This window comes from Manacus vitellinus, unplaced genomic scaffold (genome assembly GCF_001715985.3).
Source record: "Manacus vitellinus isolate BGI_N305 unplaced genomic scaffold, ASM171598v3 scaffold_14_pilon, whole genome shotgun sequence".
In the NCBI taxonomy this organism is placed as follows: Eukaryota; Metazoa; Chordata; class Aves; order Passeriformes; family Pipridae; genus Manacus; species Manacus vitellinus.
In genome coordinates, this window is record NW_021939063.1 from 13,208,940 (window position 1) to 13,236,165 (window position 27,226).

General features: G+C 35.3%; 1 protein-coding gene across 9 annotated transcripts in view; it reads left to right on the forward strand.

Moving 5' to 3' along the window:
• The window catches only part of ERC2 (ELKS/RAB6-interacting/CAST family member 2), a 424,893-nt gene that overhangs the window by 163,540 nt on the left and 234,127 nt on the right, over window positions 1-27,226 (forward strand). For 4 of the 9 annotated variants that reach the window (XR_001920133.2, XR_001920138.2, XR_001920140.2 and 1 more), the window contains 4 exons: window positions 3,576-3,605; window positions 4,479-4,672; window positions 9,694-9,705; window positions 20,936-21,071. Coding sequence is in view for 1 of the 9 variants with exons in the window: in XM_018068536.2 (XP_017924025.1) it covers window positions 3,576-3,605; window positions 4,479-4,672; window positions 9,694-9,705; window positions 20,936-21,071 (372 nt within the window). In the remaining 8 variants the exon portion in view is untranslated. The remainder of the gene's footprint in view (window positions 1-3,575; window positions 3,606-4,478; window positions 4,673-9,693; window positions 9,706-20,935; window positions 21,072-27,226) is intronic. The other 5 variants (XR_001920135.2, XR_001920136.2, XR_001920139.2 and 2 more) reach the window with 3 other exon arrangements.

Genomic DNA, 27,226 nt, shown 5'->3' on the forward strand with positions numbered 1-27,226 from the left:
TAGTCTGTTTGTCTGCAGTATTCCAAAGTCAATCCTTTTCTTAAATTCTTTTCCACTGCCTTTACGTGCTTAATTTTCCAAAGGACAGCCTGTTGGCAGTTCCAAAATAATGGATGCTAGATCCTTTTCCTTTGGCACCAGGCAGCAATCATAGTATATTGACAAGATGATTTTGTTAAATAAACTTTTCTTGCTCGTCTTCTTTCTTCTCCTACTTTTATATATATATATATATATATATATATATAAATCTACTTTTAACAATGTGAGTAGCAATGATTTTCTTCTCACCCCAAACCAACCAAGGCCTTGAAATGAAATCATGATTTGACTGAAGTGAATGGCAGCATTTTCTTTGTGTTCCACAAGGCCAAGATTTCACCTTTGTCTTTGAGATAGTGTGATAGCAGTTACTTGATACCTTTTTTTTTTGTACTCAAAATCATTGATACTTTATTTAACAGAATGTTTTATTGACCTTTTTTTTTTTTTGCTTGAGAATCATAGTTCTAAAAAACTCAGATGTCAATGTAATCTGAAAATACTGAAGTTTTCATGCTCATTTGTTTACATGTGTCAGAGCAATAGCAGCCAATCACTGAGTGGACTTTTAGCCCATGCAGTAATATAGCATTTTTTTGGTGATTGAATTTGTTTTTTGTGCTGTGTCACACTCCAAGACTTTCATTTTTTGCTGAATCTAATGTTTCTTAAATACAGCAATGGCTAGAAGTGTTTTATTCTTATATACATTTGAGTACCAAAGAGGAGATGATACTAAAGGGGTGCAAATCCTGCATGCTCTATAGCAAATGATTTCCAGTTTGTTCACCTGTAAGAGGGAATAGAAGTGAACATTTCTTCATGTTTTGAAAGATGAACTTTTTGAAATACCTAATGAAATTTTGTGTAAAATTGATTATAAGAAATTACGTTATTGCCTTTGGACTGTAATGAAAATATAATGCTGTACTTTAGAGTTCAGGTGAACCTTTTTCTGAATTACTAAAGACTAAATCTTCCTAAATCCTTCACCAGAGCAATGTCAGATTAAAATTCAGAGTACCTGCAGAATCCTCTCTAAATTACCTACAGTAATCCCTGAAGTTAAATAAAGTCCCCATGAATTTAAAGGAGACAAAAAAATTAAGGTGACAGCAATCTATTTTTTTATTTGTTTATTACTTAAAGTAATAAAATTTGAAGGATCTTACAAAGTAATTTCTTGCATGTAAATTCTGCTGTTCATTTTTCTTTAGATCAAGTATTTGGTTAATTTCTGTGTATGTTTGTGTCTGAAGCTTTAAAAATTAAACATTATATCTATCCATCCATTTCTGTTATGCAGAACAATGCATGTATGACTGTACCATAAGATTTTAATAGACTAAATAATTCATGTTGCATGTCTGTGCCACCCTGTTATGGTGTTTCTGTAGGAAATTTGTGGTTTACATAAGGAAATGTTACTTTACTTCTGAAGTATTTGTAGTATTTATTAAACAAATATCAGAACAGATACATAATTATAGTAAAAATCTGTGAAATCCTAATGGTAGAGTACTATGCTATTTTTATTGAATTGTAAAAATAACATACAATAATGCAGTCACAAGATAGACAGAAAAGACATCATAAACAAGTGGGCTAGATTGCAAGTAACCTAATCTGCACACACAGGAATTATCATTTGCAGGTACAGATTTAGAAAGCTCAGAGGTACACATGGACCAGTCACTCTTACCCATACAAGCCCAGTAAAAACAGAAAATGTGTTCTTTCCAAGAAAACAGAGAACTTAGGGAGAAAAAGTGGGACAGAAATAAAAAAAAGAAAAAGGTATAGAAGAGAGGACCGCAGTAGTAGGCAGAGACTTTCTGATTCATGTGATAATCTTGTAGCTTTTGGCTGCACATCCCACAAATATGGGATGGCAGGAGTACCACATAAAACATAAGAATTGAAAACACTTGTGCAACTTAATGTTGGTTTCCTTACCATGCTGGTGAGCAAAGATTAAATGGCTAAACTCAGGAATAAAAGTATATCTGTTATTCCAAGTGATGATTTACTTATCAGCAGTGCAGCAGGTAATTTGGTCAGCACATTTCTGAGCTGCTGTGTGACAGGAATCTTCTGTGGTGGTAGAACATTTGGCACCTTGCATTAGTGACACTTTTGTGTTCTTGCCCAATTATGTATTTTCCTCATAGAAAAAAAAAAAAAGGCTTCTCTTTTCTCCATTGCTTCTTACCCTGGGTTAAGACAAGGGTAGAGTGTATGGGGAAAAAAGGTTTGGGCTGAAGCTGAGAGTTCCTTTATGCTAAAGTGAAGACTGCTTAGAGGAAGGAAGGTGAGTAATTTTCTTCTTTATGAAATGATGGAAGCAAGGCTGGTAAATTGGTTAATTATAGGCTAAAATAGAGGGAAGGGAAAGAAAGGTGGCAGGGAGGAATATGAAAGAGTGATAGCCAGTAGAGGGGAACTGTGAAATTCTGGATTTACCCTTAGGGAAGCAGAAGAAACCTGAACAATAGGGAACAACATGCTTTTTGCACAAGTTTCTTAGTATCTTAACAGTGGGAGTTGGGTTGTATTTTTTTTTCTAGAGTGAATTTACCTTTGTCAACCTATAGAATTATTTTTATTTTTATTCCTTGGAAAATAACACAGTGATAAAACAGTGTGTAATATAACAGCACTGATGGGTAATTGAAGTGCTTTGCAGCTGGAAATTGGTGCAATCTCTCAAATAATTGGCCCTGAGTCTGAGTATTACAGTGACTTCAAAAATTACAAAGTTAGTTGAAAGTAAATTTCTTGATACAATTAACAGCTAGTATAAAATAAATCCAAGTTTATTGTTAAAACAGGAAGATTATGAGGCTGAAAAGGAATCTGTTCTTAGCATCTCATCTGAACTGTTGAATCAAGATACTCCTTGAATGTCACCTTTAAACCAGCTCTGTGTTAGAAAAGTCCTGCATTCAGGACTGGAGCATGTATTATTATCCAAAACAGAGAATTTAAAGAGCAAGGCCAGTAGGTTTAGTGGCTCCTCATGTCATTCCCTTGGCTTCCTCTGGAAACGAAATATTCCTCTGAATAAAAATCTCAAGCAGGATAAACAAAACTTCAAATCTACTATCTTTTTCTTATTATCCTCATGCTTAAATGATATGTTACATGCAACCCCCCTAAGTTTCTTCCCTAGTAATTTCAATTTATTTGTTGTATTTATGGTAAACTCAGACTTGTTTTTTATTTATACAGAAAATTTTATCCATTGCAAAGAATACAAACCTTCTAATATCTGTAGTTTATATTAATTCTTTCCTAAACATGCATGTTTCATTTTGATCTGCATTTCTTTCATTGCTTGCTTGCATTGTCTATTCCCTGAAATTAAGAAGAATAAGTAAGTCCATGTCTTCTCTGCGGAATAAGATAGTTGGAGGACCTTCAGTTTCTAAATATCATGAGTTTCTGTAAAAATCCTGTATGTTATCTGAATTTTCTATGTTTAATGTGCACTGCCTTAAACTACTTGTTTTTTCCTTGCCTGCTCTTTCAAGATGCCAATTAGGAATAATGGGAAGCAAGGGGTAGGCTAAGCATTGCAGTGCATTGTTGTTTCCATCTGTCTGTGATTATTCCAGCCAACAGTTTAAAGCACTTGGTGCCGGATCCTGCTCCCATTGAAGTTAATTGGTTTTTTGCCATGAGGTTTGGTGGGAGCTGGACTGGGCTCTGCACTCTTGTTGTGTTCATTGCGTTCTCTCTTGTCTGTGACACCGCCACCCATCCATGCATGTGTTTGCCAGGTTTGTGCTGTTTTCACCGATGGGCTTGTTCCTCTGATGTTTCAGGTTAAGTATTAATGATGAGACAAAAAGGATTATTGGGTAAAAATGTCTGCTGAAAGCAGCTTTTTTAGTTTGTCGGTTTGCCTTTTAAAAACAGCACTGCATTAAAACAATTTCTTTCTTTTAAATTCTTTGTATCAAACTGCATTTGAGACATCTGGCGATACAGATATATACAATATGTATATATGTATCTGGTTTTTTTGTATATATACATGGACAAATTGTGTATGTATATATATGGGGAAAGAGAATATGATTTGTTAAGAAGTTGCCTATATATTTAAAACACTTTAAGAGCTTACTGTGAATTGAATGAATTACAAGGTGATTTTTTTAATTTGAAAAAAAACCCTTAAAATATAGTCACTTTAATATGTAAAAAAAAAAAACCCCTTAGTAAATCCCCTCCCCCTTCAGGATGATAGAATTTGACTAAGAAGATATTTTAATTTCTTTTTATAATGCTTCTGTAGAAAAGAGTGTCATTGGACAGAAATACCCATAATCCTTTTTAATGAAAACTTGAACTCCGAGACTGAAGAAGTGAAGCTCTTAAAGCTATTGAAATTATTGTCATCCTTATTTTTTTTTTGAAATATTATTCTGAAGGCTCATGAGGCTGAAGAGGAGGCACGGATGAACCCAGAATTTGCAGACAGAATCAAACAGCTTGACAAAGAGGCATCGTACTATAGAGAAGAATGTGGCAAAGCTCAGGCTGAGGTTGACAGACTTCTAGAAATACTCAAGGAAGTAGAGAATGAGAAGAATGACAAAGATAAGAAAATTGCTGAGTTAGAAAGGTAATGTTTGTATTGTCTTACACTGAGTAGCATTTTTGCTTAATCTTCATTTCAGAGCAGAGTCTGTTTTTTAACAGAATATTTGTTATGCCTTGTAAAATTGAATCAGAAATGAAAAAAAAAACAAAAACAAAACAGGCTGCTTGATAACTTCATCTCCTGTCTGCTGCCTTTGGAACAATTTAAGGTTTCCATTTTTTAATACTCTTCATAAAAGGAACACATGTAGGAAAAGTCATGTGCAATTTACAGGGACAACAACCCTCCCAGAAAACCATGTTGGGGAGCAATCCTGTCTTTCTGGTAACTGGTGAATCAAAACTGTCCCCACACGTTTCTTCACTGTGAACATCATCACTAATTCTAAGAGGTCCTGAAAAGTATTGGTGAGTATTTCTAACCTGTCTCATGACTATTTAATAATAGTTGTAACTATTTCTCAAGCAGTCTTTGACTGCTTCTAAAGAATATTTTCTGATGTCAACCAGGTGGTAATTGTCTTATTTCTGAGAAGGTTGTACAGTCTTTCCTTAATGAAGACAGGTGGGTTTTGGGATCAGTTGTCTCACACCCTTTGTAATTAAGTAATTCTTGGAGCCTTCTCCCACGTGGTTTGCTGCTATTTATTTATGAGCCTCTGATTTCTTTGTTCCTTTCATCTACTTAGCCACTCTTATTTAAATGAAAGAAGGAGGTTTGTTTTTTTTTTTCTCCAAATGATTTATATAATTGTTTTATTGTGATAAAGCCAGAAGAAAATGTTTCATGGTTTGAAAAGAGAAGTTTAACTGATCTCATTGTTGTGATCATTGCTATAGTTCCAGTCAAGACAAAGGACTGCTCTGTCTCAATAAGAAGTATTACCAGCAAAGAGGGGAAGATCTGTGGGAAATATTAGTTACCTTGGAGGGTGGAAAACAACTAGCTTGGAAAGAAAGAGGTGTAGAACACCTTTTACTGACAACAACTTAAAAACCTTCACAGTTACCTGCTGCCAAAACTTATTTTTCTCTGCAGACATTTGGCAAAGTTTAATAATGGTTAATTGTCATGAAAATGGAGGCCTCAAATTTAAAGTGAAAAAAGATTTGTACTCAAATTAGAACTCATTGTTTACAGGAGGACAGCTTCAGTTTGCAGTTGCCTCTCTCACCACATCAGAAAGCATTTAGAATGCTCTAGTTTTTGCACCTATTTTAATGTATTCTTAAAGAAATAATAACTAATCTCCTTGCACTATAAAACCTACTGAATTAGTTGTGTGACACCTGCCTCATTAGTAGGCATGCTAAACTTTTATTCAAGATAATTTTAAGACATTTATTAAGTAACAATCATGTGTTGAATTTTTGAATATTAAAGTGCTAATTAAAAGGTGATCATGATTAAGTGCTGAAGCTTGAATATTTTATGGAAAAAGAGATAAATAATTGATAGAGACTTATTTGAATTAAATTGAGAATTGATTAAAAAGCAATAATTACAAAGAAACAAGGAACCAAGGGATCCAGAGATATTGCTACGGCATTGTCAGCATACAACTTGTTCTTATTGTCTGAGAACCCTGTAATAGGTTATGCGATGGACAGAACTTTCTATTTTTGTACTCTTTTTGGTTTTTTTAAAAAATTCTGTGTACTCTTACCAGTGAAATTTTGGGACACCAATTTCTAGTCTGTTGCTGTTTTATCAGGGTGTTGATCCTGACATAGCTTTTCAGAAAATAATGTGGTACTGCTGAGTGGACACAGACTTTTGAAGAGGATACACTGTACTAACAATGTGATGAAGTAGTTAAACCTTGCTATGAACCTTTAAGTACTTCTGTAATGCTTGCAGTATGATATCTGTGCAATGACCAGCTAAAGAGAGGAGCAGTATGTTGGCATTTTGGGACTCATCACGCTCTCAGATTTCTTTTTGAATTCTGTGATCTTTACTGCAGTTTCTCAGTTGATTTTACTTACGAACAGCTTTCAGGATTAATTCCAAATTCCTATACACATAGTGTATATATAAGGTAATTATTGTAAACTAGGAAAAGAAAAACGAATTAACGTAAAAATTATCTATTGTTGATTTCAATGACAAGTTACTGCCATTACTTGCTAATGGAGTCTTAAAGCTGCTTTCCAACATGCCAGACCAGGGTCTTAAACTTGTTGATTGGTTGACTAAGGCTGGCAATCTGCTGGAAGTATGAAGGTGTAACAGGGAAATATTTTTTGCAAGTGAGTATCAAACCTCTCTTCCTAATCAGGTTCACTTTAGGTTTCTCTAAAATGTAATTGATTTTCTCTCTCTCCTTATTTTGTAAAACCATTGCCAAAAGATCTGTATTTAACTGTGGCACCTGTTGGTATCCCCAGAGAATGAACTTTGATGTTCAAATTCCCCTTTCTAGGGGTTTAGGTGGAGTGTAAATTGCTGTAACATTTTATGAAGAGCTGCCACTTTTTTCTTCTTGTAATGACTGTTTGATTGGCTCATTTTTGAAGGGCAGAGGTGGAGCCAAAGCTCAGTTTACCCGGTTTATGGGAATAAAACATTGCAAAAATGACCGCAACTTTAACAAATTCAAAGATGTTCTTTCCTTCTTGTCCCACTGGAAATATGTGCTTCGAGATATGGGCAGTTAATTTTATAAGGGTTTGCTATTTGGCAGATGAACATTATTAATAATTATGGAGCAGCCTTCATATGAATGGTAATTCTTTTGGTTTTAATGTGATTTTCTTGGCTCAGAAACTGTCACACTCCTCAGTTGCATCACTGCAGATTCATATTATTGCTCATATATAAAAACACGTGGGTTTGTTTCTTAAATTACTCTCTCTATATTAATTTTGTATTTTCCCGTTTTTTATTATTGCATAGGACAACCAGTTCCTTCTTTTATACTCAAGCTGTTTGATAATTTCTATTACATTTTTCATGATTTATCTGTTTATAATTAAAAAAGGTTAAAATTAAATGCAAGGTATTGCATTCAGTGTGTAATGTACTTCCGTTAGACTTAGCTTGATGTTTTTCTTTGGTTTTCTTGGTGAAGAAATGTAGTGTGGGTGTTGTTTTTTTTTTGTTTTAATGATGCAAATGAAACTGGATATGATAGTGATAAGCTTAAATTTTAATGCAAAGGACCTAGCCAAGGAGAGGGAGCTGCAGCTGAGGCTGAACTGTCAGGGCTGAAAGGAGTATGTTGTTTAAAGCTTTTATTATTGGTGTTAGAATGGGAAGTATATTTATGAAATATGATAGGGAGTTTGAATTGTAAAATTAAGTGAAATACAGTAGCATAAAATGCATGTTGGGACCAGTAAGACTGCCTGCTGTGAACTAAGGATAATCCTTGGTACAGTTTAGGAAGAGAAAGATTGGGTGAATTTGCTTATGACTGTGTCATTATGAGTCATCTAAATAACGATGCAGACGTCTAAATAATGAGGAGTGAATCCTGGTATGTCAGAATAAGTGTCTTCAGTGAGGATAGGAAGGTATTAATGTCATAAGGTGCTAGCAAGGCTCCATGTGGAACACTGCTGTGCACTTCCCATCAGTCATATTCAGGGAAGTTGAATTAAAACTGGAAACCAGTGCGGAGAGGGCTGGTGAGATAATGACGGGAATGGAGTGCTCATGTCACAGGAGGGATGTAAACAACAGTGGTTTATTTCTCTGGAAAAACAAAGGCTCATATGGGAAGTTTGTTCTCTATAAATATATGAAAGGGTAAGCACTGCAGTGAAAGAGTGTGACTTCAGTAAAAGAGCACTGGCACGTAATACAATATAAATTACCCATTAGTAAATTTAGACTGAAAAGAGAAATAAAGTGATGACAACGTGGTGTAGCTTGAAAAATCTTAATCTGCTTTTCTCCAGTGATATGTTAGATAGTGGTCATTTGCTTGATTGAGTGTAGCTTCTCAGCAAACACTGCAATAATATGAAAGCCCATTAAAAAGATTGTACTAGCTATGAGATAAAACTTGTTTGTATTTAAACAAGAGGTTTGTTTTTTGTTATCTACTTCTCATATGCAGTGGTAAGTTTAGGGTAATAACATTATAGACATGCATTTAAGCTCTTGGGCTGTTCAGACTTCAGTTAATTAATTTTGAATTGATTTGGATTTGAATTCTGATGAAGATAAGTCCACACAGCACTGACAATTCATAGCATAAGTGACAAAACACCAGCATATGGAATAATTCTTTTTTAAAAAAGCACTTTTAGGGCTTTAAAAAGTGTTCCCTATCCTAAGTGCACAAAAAGCTGTACATTAGTGACAGATCTGAGGACTAGTCTAGCTGGGTGGGGATTTTTTTGTCTTACTTATTTGAAAGGGCATGTTAGGTATTTTTTAACAAATAAGTTATCAAACATCAGAATGTTTTCAGTGCTGAAGTATTAGTCTGATTCTTCATACTGAATTAAAAATTTGCTGTCAGCATTAGGAGGGGCTGCATTTCTGGGGGCGTGGGTGTCAAATCTCTGTCTTTGATTATTAGGTACAGTGCTTCGTGAACTTCTGAATGGTATCTTTGAACAAGCTGCCAAATTGTTCAGCTGCTTTGGCTTCCATGGGAAGGTTTGATGAATGAGGGTCACTAAGCCTATGTTAGTTCAAATAAAAGACTTTTTGGTATATGATGAGATGTTTGTGTTGCAGCAAATGCTATCAGTATTCACCCAATTTATTTTTTCTGTTTGGTGTGTGCATGCATTTGGATGGTTATAAATATGGATGGCTTTCCACCATTCACAAATGATAAGATGCTATTTTACTTTAAAATTTCTGTTCTCTTCAGTGCACAGCAAGGATATAGCTCTTCAGAAATTTTATTTTACTTCTTGCTTTTCCTTCCCTTTCTTTTTTTTTTTTTAATTATCTGCTAATATAACATCTGCTTGTTATATTTTTAAAGAACTAATATGTTCCTCCCTTTATTCTCTTTTGCTGTCTTCCTCCCTATCTGTTTTTCTCCAAACTGCTGCTTTCATCCCTACTCCAACCAGCTTGACTTCCAGGTCAGTATTTTCTGCTCTCCTACTTAATGCTCCTTCCACAATGAAGGTTTTCATTGATGCTTCATTTATTTGGCAATTTTGATTTCAGAGAAATAACTTCTGTTTGTATTATGTTGTCTTTATTCTTCTTCTCCCTTCTGTGAAGTTTTTGGTCATTCCATTCCTAGATCAGAAACTTTACAGTAAGTGAATGCTTTTCTCAAAAGTCTGTAAGAAAAAAATGTTAATTAACAACATATTCATATGTTGTTCTGTATGAAGATTTTTTTCTTTCAGTTTTGCTTCTATTATCTTTATTTTGGGAGCTCAACACCGGGAATAACATTTTTAGTAGATAACCCACCCAGTAGGAAGTGTATTGACCAGTAACAGAGAGATTTTATACCTCAGATCAGAGACTTATTCTTAATACTTTGGCATCACCCCTTTTACTGTTATTGCAAAGGAGGAGTTACAGTGGCTGTGAAGGTTTTAGCTGTTTGTGCTGGCCAGATTCTGGTGTCTGTATGTGTATGTTTTATATGCTGTGTTTGGATACAGCCTCATCTAGTCAGACTCCTGTTTCTCTTTCTTCCAGGTTTTAGATTAGTTTAGCTGGTGTTTGAGCTTACACACTGTTGGAGTAAACTTTTCAAGTATTACTACGTGGCCTGTGGTGCTTGTTGAAAGTAAAAATTGATCTAGTTGACATTTTTTTTCTTATTAGGCCTTGATATTAATTTTCTTTCTCATGCTTATGAATGGGTGTAAATTTTAAGATAGCAAAGTCTTAAAACATGTACTTGGTATTTTAGAAACTAGTAACTGTATATTGTTTGGATGAGGGAGTCATCATTATCAAAGTTAAAGGAGGGTATATACTGCAAAAACTTTGCAGATATATTTCAGCTTCCTCTGTGTTGCATTTGCCAACATGGTTCCAGGTTGCCATGCAGCACATTTGACTTGAATCATGACAGATATCCAATCTGCCTTTATGATACGTTCAGTTAGGAAGTTTTCATATTTTTTCCTCTCAATGTATACTTTTAGCACAGTGTTTTCTATTCATATAGGAGGAGAGCTTTGGAGAGCTTTGGCTTCTTAGTCTCAAAACTGAGCACAGTTCACATTTCATGGTTCAGAAAAGTCAGAAGTTTCTGACATGGATGTCTTTGAACTGTATGGCAAAAGATGGTTCATTATGAAAAGACTGACAAGACAAGAGGTTTTTTTTCCCTGCTGTGCCTTGATGCACGTCACAATTGCAAGTTTCTTTTCAGATGAAAAAAATTTCTTTTGGAAATTTAAGGCTTATCGACTGAAGTAATGAATTGGATGAACACCTTTTTTTTTTAATTGTCTATCTACTACAAGCACATTTTGATCTGCTTGAATGGATATTTATTACACCTGGATTATGAAAATACTCCAGCAGTTTTTTCGGAATGTTTCTTTCTTCCAGAATTTAATTAAATGCATTTACCCTGGAGTTGGCTATGATGAAATTATTGTCTGAATGTAACCACTCTGCATTTCAGAGCATACCCAACATTGATGGAAAAATCTCTCTAGCCCGAGAGAGCTTAAAGAAAGGTATTATGCTATGTGGTTGTCATTATGGTTGATTTCACTGGAATTCAATGATTGGTATGCAGAAACATTTGTTCAGCAGTTGGAGGTGCAATTTCTGTTATGTTTTATTGACCTAAAAAACCAGCTGACCTTGTTGAAGCAAACTGTCCTCATAACCCTGCCAACTTTCATCCCTGGAGTCCTGGATAAGTTGTAGCGTATGATTAGAGTTTATTGTGGGAATTCAGTGAAGTGTTAAGTTTTCTCAGCTTGAATCTTCATTAAGGTCAAAACATAATTTAAGAGACAGATCTATTAATTTCTGTAATTTCTGCTGATCAGTATGTTCTTAGCTGTTATTTTATTTGTTCATATTTATATGAGGTTATGATGATTAGAAAAATGCTGGATCCGTTTTACTAACGTGGTGGGCTGTTGATACTGGTGACAGACAAGAAAATCCAGTACATTGGCATAATCCTGCCCTGTGCACCTGCCTATACAAAACAAGAATATTCTGAGCGCAACAGCACTACAATGACATCCCCTCACCCCCTGCCTTCAGGTTACATCAGGTTATACACTCCCCAAGCCTGTCTACCTGCAGATAAAGAGGAGATGGATATTTTTTCCATGTGTAATATACTGACCAGTGCTAGAAAGTTTCCCACCAGCCTCTGATGTTGGCCTTCCTAATTGTTTCCGTGGGAGGCTGGGGCTCAGTGACATGTGTAAGGCAAGGTTTAAGGGAGTTTTAAATTTAACTTACGAGCCGTCCACAGTTTTGTCAAATGTCAGTTTGATGGTTCCAAGGGCAGAGTGATATGTTGTTCAAAGATAATTTCCCTGGAGAAATTGAGATAGTGTACTACTGAAAACTGAGAGAATCTGTGATATACATTACTCTTCTGAGAGACTGGTTATTCTGAGTGAGAAACATAGTTGTCACATTGGATAACAGGCAGATTGTTGACATGTCTTTCTGTTATAGTCTGTTTGCTATGTGTACAGAACCAGCATTTTAGCATTTAAACATTTTGAAAGAGATGACAATTTGAGTAGGGGTTATTTAGATTTATCTGATTACGTTAGCGGTTTTGAATTTTTGAATTTGTAATTAGATTTTTAAATTTAATTTTATTTAAGAAATAGTTAAGTAGAAATTTTATTTCCTTGAAATTCTATTTTCTTAAGAAAAAGGTTTAAATTAATAATGTATTAGGAAATAAGCAGAAATCATAGTGATTAAAAATAAAAAGATATAAACAGGATCCTGGGACAAGATGATGTGTCATTGTTCATTTTCATACAACTCAGTACTGAGTCTGCTCAGTTCTGTACTTTCCCTTTCAGTTTGCTTAAAGGCATGAAGAGGTGAAAATAATAGAAATGGATTATTTAAATAAGGAAGGATATTTTGTAATTTCTCAGTGATTTGATTTTTTTGGGATTTGATTTGGAGTGTAAATACTCTACTGAAGCAAATGGATATACAGTATGAACTGGATGTGAAAAGAACCCTGTCTCTCTGAAGGAAAAATATCCACTTTGGATTGGGTTGGATGTGACACCACAACTCTGGGGAAGAGAGAACACAAGGAACTGGTACTCTTTCCGTTTCATGGTTAGTGGTTTCAAGACACAGTAATATTTCTTATGCTTCTCCAGACCTGCTGCCTGCACTAGTTTTCCCCGTGGGGAAGATCCACAGAGCGTATTCCTTTACCTCTTGAACGTGTGAATAAAGTAGCCTCAGAGCACTCTGGGGAGTTGGTGCCTGCCTGGGTGCAGTGCTGTCAGGATTCCCTGTGTGCAGTGCAGGGGTGTGTGAGTGAAGAATCATTGTGAGATAGCACAGCTCGCCCTCAAAAAGCTGTGACTGAAAAGAGACAGGGGAACTAAATTTAGGAATTGGGCTGTTGGTGGGACCACTTCTCCCACTTTCCCATTGTTTCCGTTCACAATGCAGGAGCGACATGCCTGGGCAACATGATTGTGACTGGATTGAAGTGCTCTGATCTGAATTTATAATAAGGGGAAGTTAGTATGTCTAAACAAGAAATCATACAGAGTGTACCTGATTTATTTGGAGGTCTGAAGAAGTTACTGCAAAAGCATGGAAAGCTTGATTTATGTATTGAATGATAATGGCTGGATTGATCCTGAGAACTTCTAGGGTGAGCCAGGAGTTGCAGTCAAAAGATTTGATTCAGAAGGAAATTGCAATGAATCATGGAGTGCTGCAGAGGAGGTGTGATCCTGATTGCTGTCAGGCTGAGCTGGACATGCTGCGGAGCAGTTGGATGCAGAGAAAAACTGGACAGAGTCAGGAGGTGGTGGGGCATTTTTTGCATTTTTTTTTAATTTGTTTGTGTGGGGATGTTTTATTTGTTTTGTTGGCTTTTTAAAGAAAAAAAGCTTGCCTGGATTACAGCTTGAAAGGACTTGATGGATCAGTAGCAGGATTGCAACTCCTTAGTTGCAGATTTCAGGCAACAGACTATTTGCAGTTGCTGGTTACAGTTATTGCTAATGGTCTCAATTAATAAAATAGCTGAGCAAGCAATTGCCATATTAAATCAGATCAAATATCCTTCTCATCTAGTGCCCTGTCATCAGCAGTATTTTATTTTATTTTTTTTTAAAAAGAACATCAGAAGAAAAGACCCAACCATCCTGGGTGTACAAGAGAGATGTGTGACAGATGAGTCTTCTGGTATGAATTTCACACATGTTCATGTAAAGTGTCATCCAGTAAGAATGTGCTGAGGAAGACAGTAGTGCAATGCACTGTGTTGGAGTTTCAGTGGTTGCAGTGCAGATAAGTGTTGAAACAAAGTGACATGAACCATAGTTTGGAACAGGATTTTAGTACGTCTTTTTCATTCATGCATTATCCTCACGTGGATATTTCAAGCATCTCTCCAGGGCTTTGGAGGGAACTGTGTCAGACTAAACACTTCTTAAATAAAGATTTTGGAAAATTTCCCAGATTGTGTGTTAGGTAAACCCTTCCTCCCACATTTTTGTCTTTGAGGTGAGAAATGTTTCAGTGACTTCTGTGACACTTGCTTTATTTCTACCAGGCAGAGTTGTTGGACAATAATACTGTTTTGTGGTGCATCTGGGGGCAAAATTGTTGTCACACTGAAACACTGTCATAATATCAGTCCTAGGAGATCTGAAAGTAGCCTTCAAACAGTTGAAATACTAAGATTTAAAGGGTGGGGCTGGGGGAAGAAGAATTAAAAAAAAAGGTTATTTGACTTTGTGGCTTTTTTATTATTATTATTATTAACGCAGCAATAGGATCGATTTCTGGTTTTTTGAGACCTATAGATCTCTGTGGGCTGCAAGCCTACTCCCTTGAGTAAAACTGAAATAGCTATGTAATCTGTTAGTAACAGAGTTGGGAATATACTAAAATTCCTTTTTCTTTACTGGTAATTCGCTGGCAATAAATGGCTGTGTTCTGGGTTGCTGTGACGTGGCATGTTTGCCAGTTGTGGGTCTCAAAGAAAAAAAAATCAGTGTGCACAGTGGTGAGATGCACTTTTGCATTCAATAGATTTCATTTTTGCAAGGAAAAAGGCAAAATGCTTATAAAATGTTATTACTTTATATTTTAATGAATTTTAATCTTGTTTTATTTCTGGTTGTTATGATTATTTCTCCCTGCCTTTTTATATCAGGGCATAAAGCTAGATGAATGATTTGGCCTGGAATGTACAAGCAGTCTAGCTTCTGAACTTCATCCACATCATTAAAAAAAGCATCAGTCCAAATATAATTTTTTACCATCAAGAAAGAAAGGATGAAAGTTATTTTGAAGCTGAACTCTGTTAGACATGCTGGATATGTCAAAGTAATTGATTTCTTAATAGTTGCTTTTGGGATAGTTGCTTTTATGTTATTTAAGGTATTCTTTAGTTTGTTATCATTGTGATAATTGTATTAGAAACAGAAAGTAAAAAAGAATAAGGAAACATTCCAAATCTTAAAAGATATTTTGGATACTAACGATTCTTTAGGTTATAGGATCTGGATTGGGAAAAAACCCAACATGAAAGTTTTAAGTGCAAATGACTGCACAGAAAGACACTGCTTAGTTTTTATTAGCATATTATAAAACTTATAGGGACTAGAGTCTAACTTATTAAATCAATTGAACAGTGAAACACGAGGGCTTTCTTTTAGAAAAATTGCTGTTGTTTGAGGTGTGTTATGTTTTCTTTGAAATATGAAAATTTCAGCCTATCACAGGTATAGGTTTTCTTATCATGATAATACATGTTTTCTCCAGACAAGTCCATCTATGGGTTGTAGATGAATAAACAGTGTCCTTGCATATTTGTGTCAGGAATGTCTCTGTCAATAACACTCTTAACATCTCTTGTGATGTTTATAGTTAGCTATAGTCTGACCACTCTTTGTTTTTCAGGTTTATAGATGGGTAACAGCAAATACATTTGTATTCCATGAAAATACCAGAAAAAATGATTAGCTTTTCTCATCTTAATAAAATGCTAGCTTATGGATTTCAATGGAATTAGATCTGAATTTTGAAGAATTACCCTTAGCTGCTTTAGTTGTGACTCAATAAAGCACCTACATATACTGTCACTTTTGAGACAGTGAGAAAACAATGAATAGTTTTCCAGAGTCTTACTGAAGTAATGTGGTTCAGAATGGACATTCACATGGTTGGGATTTACAGGATCAGGTCTTCTGCATGACTAGCTACTGAGATCCAGAGTGCCTAGTAAAATGTTAAGATTTGTTTCCTTACTCACATACGTGAATTCTTTGTAAAGGTGTGGACTATCTATGAAGGAGAAAGAGATGATATGTTAAAAAAAAAAGATATTTTTTTCAAATAATGACAATGGTAGTATTCTACCCAGTGCATGCCTAGAAGAATAGGTGAAGATGTTTTTTTATTTACGTGTACGAGATTAAATTTTAAAATGTATTTTTGAGACTTTCCTATTTTATATAAATTACTTGTTTTGGATAAATTGTATATCATGAAATAGTTTGGTTTGATTAGTTTGGTTTGGGGTTGGTATCTTTTTATTTGCTTGTTTCCCTGAAAACATTCTTTGCACTCTGATTTTTTTTTTTTATAACTTGTTGAGGAGCACAGGTTCCTCAAATACTGGAGAAGTTTTTGATGGACTTTCAGACAGCTGGTCCCATTGCAATGCTGTTTAAAGTGATGAAAATTATCGCAGAGACATATTCCTTTAGAAAACATTGCAGATTTTGCTCTTGGGTGTATTTTGCATGTCTGCATTTTTTGGATGCTTTGAGGGGAAAAAAAAATCTTTATGAAATAGAGTGAAGGCTATACTAAGCATGTAACACTTATTTTTGGCTGACATTACCAACTTTTTGGCCAAGGTCCCCAGGTGGCTAATTAAAGCTGGGAATTTAATGAAATAGTGTGATTTTCTATAGCTATCAGAGATGAAAGCATTGGAGTTTAGACAGCACACACTACTGTAAAATGAAATCTGAAAGATACATATATGCAGAAACTTAGTGTTAATATTTCTCTTAAAAAGTCGGACTGAAGGAATTAAATGTCCTGTAGTTAGACCTATGAGATCTAGTTGTGTGCCACTCCAGAAGAACAAGAAAAAAAACCACAAACATGGTTAAGTGAATCATTTCAGTTATTTTCATACTAGCAAGAACTAAATGCTGCTACTGTTTTGCTGTTTATCTTTCTGCTGATCAAGGGTCTGGGTCTCCAGGACAATGATCTATTTCTTAAAAAGACATTTCAATTAAAAAATGTTGCTACAGGGCTGTTGAAGAATTTTTTTGTCTTTTCCCTTTCCCTGCCTTGCTCAGATCTAAATATTTAACAGTTATAGATGATGGCTCTTCAGCAGTATGAGGAGTCAGAGCTGCTATGTTCTAGTGATTCCAGTGTTGGCATTTTAAGGCCACTTTCTGGAAAAATCGTTGGATGCTGAGGAAAACAGAGGTAGACCTTGCTGTGGTTTAGACACCTGATTATAAGTCTAATGCCCAGCTGAGGTGGAAATTAATGGCTGTGGACTTGAGAAAGATTATCAAAAATTATCCCAGATCAGAAAGATTCAGGAAGAGGAACAGGAAATTATGACTTTTTTGTGATTTTTTTTTTTTTACTGGGGTAGCATATCTAAGGTGAATATATTTTCAGTTGAGAGAAATGGCTTGATCTAGGTTAAAAAAATTAATAAGCTCAATTTTAGCAGTAGTAAGGCAGCTTCTAGAGGAGTGTGTTACTTTATACAATCTTTTTTCTCTTCTTTAGGAGTGCGAGAATGTCTTATGTACTAAAATAATAAAATTTTATTTAGACTTTTTTCTTATGCCTGGTATTCATCTCTTTATTAACTTCCAATATTATTGTCATCAGTATTGTGTGCTGGATACTTCTCTGATATTGAATTATCAAATGGGTTAGAAGATGCCCATAATATCCTTCAGTTTGCAATTCTGGAACAGAAGAGAACTTGTTTACTTTTTTAGTTGGTGGTTTAGGGTTTTTTAAGTTTTTTAAGTTTATTTTTATTTTGACTATTCAAGCTGTGCTTAATATTCTAGCTCTACTCTAGCTCTGTTTCGAAGACATCTTAGTTTCACTCTGAATTCTTTTTTAGTCCTAAGCTGTTAGATGTTCTGTGACAATTGCTGACTGTCTATAGCCATAGGAACACAAACAAATTTAAATTTGTTATCTGCAAAAAGGGTCATTAACCCTACTTTTTAATGTTTGGCCATAATTAAACATCCTGCAAAGAGTTAGTCATCTACACTGCTTTTTAGTTTGCTTTTTTACTTCTTAAATGTTAAAACTTTTTTACTTCTTAAGTGTTCTTAAATTATGTTCTGAGGAACATAATTTCTTTAAGCCAAATGTAATGTTGGCACCACTCTGGACTTGGGTGCTTCAGACCTAGTTTGTAGCCTGGCTTTCCAGTTCCATGAAGTTTTTAAAATCACCAATGCAGCATAGTATTGATAATAACTAGGTTGAGGTGACTGTAATGTCTAGCTCAGTGGTTAAAGAATTTAGCTCACTGAAAGATAATAGATGCCCAACTTCAAAATGAACTGTAACAGTGTGGAAGGTCGGAGAGCTGAGGGTTTCATCTTTCTGCTTTGGGGCAATTACACTATCAGAGAATAATTCTGCATATGCTTTAGTACCAGAAGATTATTAACTTGTGATGGTAACATCAATTCTACTGACCAGACCCTTGCAGCATACATTTCAGATTTTCAAGACTTAAGTCTTAAGCAGTAATCTTTTATTTATTTTATTCTGTCTAATGAATTTTGTGGTCTTAGAGTTTTAAATTTAAACAGTGCAGCAGAACACATGAAACTAATTCCACATGATAAAGAGTAATGTAGACTCAACTCTGCATATCAGCATAGCTACTAGTAAAGTATGTGGATATTCTATAACCTATATGGTCATGGCATATGATATTTTGTGCTGATTGGGTACTGTTCCCAAATATTTTTCTATTTCTTATGCATATTTTTTACTTACCCTAATCTTCTATTTTATTCAAAAGCATTTTAGAAACAGAGCCACATGAAAACATACCAGAGCAAGCAAGTCAAAAATTCTACTGGATCAGGGATTGTATTTGATATTTGCTGTTTAAAAAAAAAAAAAAGAGTTAGTAGGGAATATGTGCTTGCATTTATTTGCTGCACTGAACTCCCCCTGTACATTTAATGCATGCCTAAAAGAAAACTTCTCAGCTAGGCTTTTTAACTGTAGCATTTTCTTTTCATTTCCATAGGTATGTAGCCAGTTGTGGAATAAAGAGAGTCTACGACAGAGCTTTCTTTTATTTCCTTCTCTTCAAGATTTTGCATATCACAGGCACCAGATGTTTTCCTTTGCAGCTTTACCATGTTCTGCTTTTCAGTGTGGCATTAGACAGAAGCTGAAATGGGAAGTTGTGTGAGGGAGGGGTGATGAAAGAAGCAGTTAGCATTGGCATAAAATTGAACTTCTTACAGAGATTAAATATAAATGAATTTATCATTTACTCAACATGAGATTGGAAACCAATTTATATTTTAACAGCACAAAGTCATATTGCACCACCAAAATTTCTGCCAAATACCACATTTATATATAAAGTTGTGAAAGTAATTTTTTCTAGTATTCATTTTGGTTTTATGCTGGTTAAGTCTGTGTTTACAATTATGAGACAGACTCAGGAGAGAGCTGTTTTTCACTTGGAATTGTACAGAGCATCTAATGTATATTTGAAGTAGTTGTATGCACTTTTATTTTTTTAGGCAACTTGAAGTTACTTTTTTTTAGTTATAATAGGTGAGATTTTCTGTTATGTGCTGTACTTCTAAACTTGTATATGAAGTGCCTTCTAAGAATTTTTAATACCATGAAACATTTATTGATTACAAATTAATTGTTAGTTTTTCAGTATAAATAAGTGGTGAAAAAAACACTGGTAGGACAAAGAAATCAGTGATAGAAGGAAATATAAAATGACCCAGTTTCTTTAGGATAATAAAATCTGTGCAAGAAATACATTCTGTAACTTTTTTTTCCACTGCTTCTGATGTGGAAGCAATGGAGAGATTTTCAGTGATCCTTTTGGGCACTGAATAATATTCTCTTCATTTGCCAAAATAGGATTAGTGAGTAGATCTTATTAGGAATTTGCACGTGACTTAATTTTTTATAGATAAAAGGGAGCAAATTCCTCGAAGTCAAAGAAAATCAAGAAAATAATATGTAAGAATCTAAGCAGGTAGAAAGCATTACTGCAAGGATATTTTTTCATTAACTGCCAGGCACAATTTACTTACCTTCTTCCTTAAAAAGATGTATGCTCAGTATCAGAAATGCCTCTGGTAACTTATTAAATAAGATCCACAGCAAAAGATAATCAAATACCGAAACAATTTTTTGAAATTTAGCACAGTATTAAAAATAGAAAACTAATGGTGGCAAAGATTGTTTAATTTTCATTAGGAATGGCTCATAAATCTGTTTGTTGATAATCTTTTGTAGAAAGAAGTCTCATTACTAAAAATGGTAGAAATGTTTTTGTCAAGTACAAAGCTATTTGTAAAGGCATACTTTATTCTTCATGGCATATTTATGACCTGACCTTCTACCCCATCACACTTTAATCCTCCAAACCACTGTATTTGTAGTAGTCCAGGTTTTAAAAAGTAGAATTTCACAACATACATTAGTCATCACCTTTACCTCCTGCTTCCTTTGAAATTAATGCTACTTAAAGGACCCCTTCAAGTTGTTCCTGAATGCACTGAGTGTGTAAGGATTGTTGGATAATCTCCCTCTTACAACAATTTTTCTGGATAATCTCCCTCTTACAAGAGTTTTTCTGCATAGAGCTCAGACCATGTATGAGTATTTGTGAGCAAATGATAAAAAGGGAAAAATCTTGTAAGTGCAAATAATTGCATTACCACTGCACAAACTTAAAGCTGTTTTGATTTGCCATCTTGAAAAACAGATGAAGTCTTATTGTTACATCTGATACTTGGAATACTTGTGTCTGTTGGAGATGTTCTGCGTCATAGTCACAAAGTTAATTTCTGTTGAAAAAGAAGTGATTGTCATTAACTCTAATGGGTATATGTGTGCAATTCTTAGACATATGAAGGATCAAAACAAGAAGGTTGCCAATCTGAAGCACAATCAGCAACTGGAGAAAAAAAAGAATGCACAGCTGTTGGAAGAAGTTCGTAGGCGAGAGGACAATATGACTGACAACTCTCAACATTTACAAGTGAGTTTATTTTTCAATTGTGTTTTAAAAGCATCAAAGAAAGTATACTTCTGTTTCACTGTGTCTACCAGGATGCATAATAAATCTCTCCCACAAAGAGCTGATGGATCTCTCCTCTTCTACCAGAGGATGCCCTACTCATTTCAGTTGCGTCCATGAAATATTTACTATTAGGGTGAGGGGAAAAAACCCAATAGAATTTGAAGACCTCTACAGAGTTACTACCTCAGCAAATATTTTGTCTTGCTGTTGGAAAGAAAAGGTTCTCTTGTATCTCTCCTTTATTTAAGATAAACTCTGAGCCTTGTTCTAGGACAGTTTCTACAGTTTTTAAGTTTCTGAGCTTGGGGTTTGAGATTTGCAAGACAATGAACTGATCTGGTTAAGTGATACATCACATACTGGGCAACTTGTTTTCAAGGCCACAAGTTTGATGCTTGATTTAAAAATTATTCCCTGAGATCTGACTGTGAAAAACCACGAAGAGAAGTGCTGATTTCTGTTGACAACATCAGTGTCTCCATGCCCAGTGTTTAGGCAATTTACAGTGCAAAATATCAATTTTGCCTTGATCTGGTTAATATAATGTGATTCTAGAAAATTTCCAGTGGATGGAATTTGACCCTCTCATGCTTTGTGTGGTTGTATTTCTATTTCTAATATGTTCCTATATGCAAAATGGAAAAATTAACTCCACATCTCTCTCCAGGTTTGTGTTGGTGGAACTTTGTCAGAATCAAGTTCAGGAAATGATACGTTTTTTATGCATCTGGGCAGCGTTACATCTACTTTATAACCTTGGTCATTACATCCTGATTGCATCACCATGCATTTGACTGCATGTGATGTAGCAACAAAAGCTTGTGAAGTATTTGATCTGACAATATGATATAAGAGAATTAAATTTCAGTGTTGAGCAGCTACTTGTAATTACTGTAGTTCAGTAAAAGGAATATATTAAGCTTATTTTTTTAGTAATATTTTGGAAATCTCTGAGTGGTGTGATGACTAGAGAATAGAAGCCATTCCCAAGAACTTTGATTTAACTGCTATACTTGGGGCTTTCTAATCTTGTGGTGAGAATGCAACTACCAAATGGAAGAAGCGTGGCGGAATGGCTTGAATTTGGAAAGAAAACTCCTTGTCTGGTGTATAGCTCTTATGTTCCATTCACTTCCTATAAAACATTTACACACTAAGAACAGTTTATGAAAACCAGTTAACCAAGAACTGTTATTTCTTGTTACTATGCATAAAGTTTCAATATTTTAATACTATATCCTTCAACACATTATTTTCAAGATATGAATCTGATAAGTAGGTGGTTGACTGGTTGAAAAGCCAAACAAATTGTAGAGCTCCTGTCAATTAGCCTTGGTATAGAAAGGAATTTTTAAAAATATGTTTTTAAGAAAATGTTTCCTCCATTATGGAGTTGTGTAAAGAGTAACAGGAGTGATCTAAGGATTTAAATGAGGCAGGATTTTTGGGGAGACACATGATGTGAGATATATGATATACTTTGAAAACCAGATTTCTAGGAGTACTATGCATGTGCTGATTAAAAATAATAATAATTGCTCTTTCAGTTAATTTTTAATCTTAGTAAACTGTAGGGATATGACCCTCTTTCCTCGTTGCTGTTTATAATACCTTACTGTATTTAGTGGAAACACCCTATGTTTATAGGCATCTATAACACATAGTGCTTGTGTCTACAGTGTACTTGTTACATTTGTGAATGATGTATTGAGCTGTTACGGGAAAAGTATATCCTAAAATTCTCTGGCCTGATGTAATGACTGTATTTGTTGGCTGGCTGTGATAAGCTGGCTGTTGGCTGGCTGTGATAAGCTCAGCTGAGAATTGAAGAGCAGTCAGGCTGGTCAAATTACATTTACTCCAGCCAGGTCTTGATCCCTTTTGCAGAAGTACTGGAAAAGATGTAATAAGGAAGCGAGTGGGATTGTCCATGGACCATTCAGGGAGTTACTCTGGGCAAGCTGAAGCGCCATCCATTTTGTGCAGCTCAGGTAGGGGCTGAAGCTCTACCCATTCAGCTGCCCACTGGCTTTCTGATAGGTTTGAAGAAGTTCAGAAGTCTGTAGTTTCTTTGAAGCTTCGATAGTATGTAGCAGTTCCCGAGGCTTGTAGCACCGGGTATATTTGTGGAGCTTTTCACCATCTTTTCAGATAAAAGCCGTTCAAAGCTGGTTCATGTCCCAGCCTCAGTGCTTGCAGGTCAGGTTTGAGTCTCTGATGGCCCCATCTCACAGCACTCCAGGCACTGCTGTGGCGGAGAATGCCCTGGGATGCCTGGGGAGGGAATTCACTTTGGTCTCCCTCAGCTATCACCTATAATTGTGAGTGATGCTTCAGGTGTGGTTTTGGGGGGTTATTTGGATCACTGTAAAATTGGAAACATCAGGGAGCCAGACTTCACATTAATTCTTGGGAATGAAGAATAGTTGTGAGGTTTTCTGGCTTTTCCTAACACAAATCAAGGGCAGACCTGTGCGAGTCTTGCCAGACGTGATGGTCATATATTAGGTAAAGCATCACAGCAGGAGAGCTGGACCTTGAACACTTTATCATGAAATTTTTTGAGAATAGTGTATCTAACATGCCTTCATTTTTCTTTTTTTTTCTGTCTTAAAAAATGATAAGCCTTTTTGAGAAACACTGAGCTAAGAAATACACAGGTATCATGTCATAAATTTGTATGTAATTCCTCAAGTCTCTTTGTAGGATCTTGAAATGTTAAAGGTGTGAGACTTGTTTATTTCCTGAGACGCATTTTTCTTGATTCTTGTGTAGAACATCTTTCTTCCAGTAGCGCTGTTACCTCAATAGAATTGGGAAAGGAAATATTTGCATAACATGGAGAACTTAAGTGCATTTGGTTTAGAATCTGATTTTCAGACCTGCTTTAATAACAACAACAAAATCCTTTTGTTTCTCTGGAGTAAACAAAAGAAGGTTCACGTAATAATATTACTATATGTCTCATCACATAGTCTCAAAGGAAGTAAAATATACACTTCTGATTATAGTTTTCATAAATGTAATTTGTCAATTCAATAAGTAATCTAAGTCCAGAAACACTTCTTTGTGGAAATTTTTTGCAATGTCCAATGCATACAGGTCACAAAAAAAGTGCAGGGATGAGCCTGAAACAAAGTTAAAAAGTTTAATACCCTATTCTGCTCTAATCTATTCAACTTGTGGGTGTTTCCACCTTTTCTTCCAGTTTATCTTCTGGCAAATTTTTTGACTCTTCTGTTGTTTTAAATGTTTGGGTAATTTGTCACAATTCTCTTTTAAGTAGCTTGGGTTTTCTTTGGGTGGAAATCCACATGCCGAAAAGAGATATTTCACTAACAACATTGTTTTTGAGTGAGACAATGTGTAGTTCTCATTGATTTCAAACATCATCTACAGGCAGCTTGATCAATGCTCTGTGCCTGCAGTACTGTGAAACAGATTGTGTACATATGTACATTTTCCAGGTGTAAATAACTCACTTTTTAAACACAGTCTAGCTTCTCAGTCGTGCTTTGTCACTGGATGTGCAAGAGTTCTAGTTTTCTAATAGCTTTGTACTGGCTGGAAATTTAGTCTTAGGTAATGAATAAAACATGATCAGGAGAAAGTCCCATCAAAGGAGAGGGAAAAGCTGGCTAGTTAATATTACTGCTTTCTGATTCTTGCCATGTGAATGTCTGTGATATCTTACTCACTGAAAATAGCTCCCAAGAGATTTCATAGCTAGTCAGTGTGAATCCTTAACCTTGGATTTGTTTCTTTGTGTGCTTCACCATATAATTTTCAACTCCATAACAGTTCTAGAAATACAAAACATACTGAAGACATTGCACATTACTATATGTTATTTCTGTGTCTTTTAAAATAAGATAGCATGGCCTAAACAATGGGCATACCCGACATTACTATGAATTTACTATGATTTTTCCTTTAATGCAGTGTATTTCCTACTGCATTGTTTCAAACACTTTGAAACTATAATATCAATAAAAAGAAAAAGCTAGGGAATGAGATGAAGTCTTGCAAATAAAAATGAACAGAGCAGTTTAATCAGTTCAGAGACACAGGAAGCAGCCATGAGTGCTATGCAGACAGGCATTAGTGCATGGAGCTGACACAAGGCAGGAGAGAATTCATTACATAAACACTTTGTACATAAAGCTTTGTATTATTAGTGCTGAAATACATATGCAGTGTCAAAACACAACCTTTTAAGAGGTTAAAAATCATGAGCTATTGTATTAAAAGGGAATTCTGGTTTAAGCATCCATCCTAAGGTGGACCTATACCTCTCTGGAAGGCTTTAATAATTCTCAGGGTTTAGGGGATTCTGTAGGTTTCGATCTTTAGAAGGCTGGTAATTTGGGGGGGGTAGATAGTGCTAAGATAGGGATTTTGCCTATTTACACCATTCCTGCCTCATTTCCACAATGGGCATGTCTGAATTGCAAGTGGTGGTCTGGCTTTGATGTGCAGAATTGCTCCCTGCCTCTTCTGGTTGTGGGCAGGGGATAAGGGGAACAAGGTGACTGCCCTTGATTTCCTGTTCTTAATATCACGAGCAATCAGAACACACAGATGAGATATGATGTAGATGGATGTTTGAAATGCGTTCAGGGACAAGGGAAGGGTAAAACATGGCCTGCAATGCTTGTGAAGATCTTCCCTCTTGCTAAGATTTCTGCTATGAGATTTGAATATCTTGAAATCAAAGCTGGTTTGTTTGCAAGTCTGCATAAGAGTCAGCTGCAACAAGTCTTTTGGTCTTTGTGTAAGACGATAAAGAATTGTAAGATTTTGGAACCAGTTCAGTGACAAATTCAGAGGATGGGGACAAATACAGCTAGAATGAAGTTCTCCCCTTAAGGTTCCCATGAACACCTGTTTGTGGAAGATGCAGAATAGAGACTAATTATGGTTTTAGTGACTTAAAAACTTATTTTACCATAAATTTTCTACAATTAAAGCAGTAATTCACACCAGTTTTCTCTAACATATCTACATAATTCTCTTCAATTTATTGCTTGAAAACTAGCCTATGGTATTTTATGCTTCTGGTTTCAAACTGTCGGTTCCTTGGGGACTGTAAAATTTTGTATCTGAGTGGTTAAGCTTAAATTTGGTCAATTTGTGAGAAAATTAGTATTCATGTACATATCAGATAGTTTCACCCTGATAAAGCAGGAGTTATGTACTAACAGATGGAGAGAACCCATCACAGTAGATTGCACAATTATGTGTGTTAGTGTTATGTTCATGGGTACTTCCTTTGGCATTTCTCTGCCTCTCTAATTATAGGTGGATTTTGCCAAGATAGAGTGTAGCTAATAGCTACAACATCAAAAATATCCAACCTTTAGCAAAACATATAGCATATTATAAGCTTCACACAGTTCAGAGACCTTTTTGTCTCTTGTGCATATCTAGGAAAAAGGCAGAAATTGCATTTTCTTAAAGTGGTCATTTTTATGTACCTGAACATAAACTTTAATAGACATTTTGAAAAAGTAGAACTTAACAAAACTGCCTTTTCTGTACTCATTGATAACCAATCTATCAAAAAAATCTTTGAGCAGAGACTTGGGCAGCAGGTAATAGGAAAAAAAAAAAGTAAACCTTTGATGCTGTAGTGCTATGTATTAAAAAATTATTACCAGATTAGAAGTGCGTACTTAAAAAATTCAAAATAATCAATTCAAACACATGTAAGACTATTGAAGACACAGCTAGTGTACTTATCTTCAGATTTTCAACATAATATAAATATAAATTCAGATTGTAAACATGGATGGACAGTTAGGAATTTTCCTTCCTTGGCCTGTGGAAGTTCCATAAGCTGTGGATAAATTCCACATGTGTTGCTGAAACGTGTGTTGAACTTCAGCCAGTAGTTTAAGATTATGTTGAAGAAAATATTTCTAAAAGGTTTCAGATGAAGAAAAGTATTTGAGAATCTGCAGAGGGCAGGAGGGTTGATTGGTAGGTCTGAGGATCAATACCAGAAGTGTTTTTTTAATTTGGGGATTTACTTTGACATTTGTTTTCATTGTGCAGTGTAATCCCCAGAAGCCAAAACTACTCTTGTTATAAAATGTCCCTGTAGACAATCT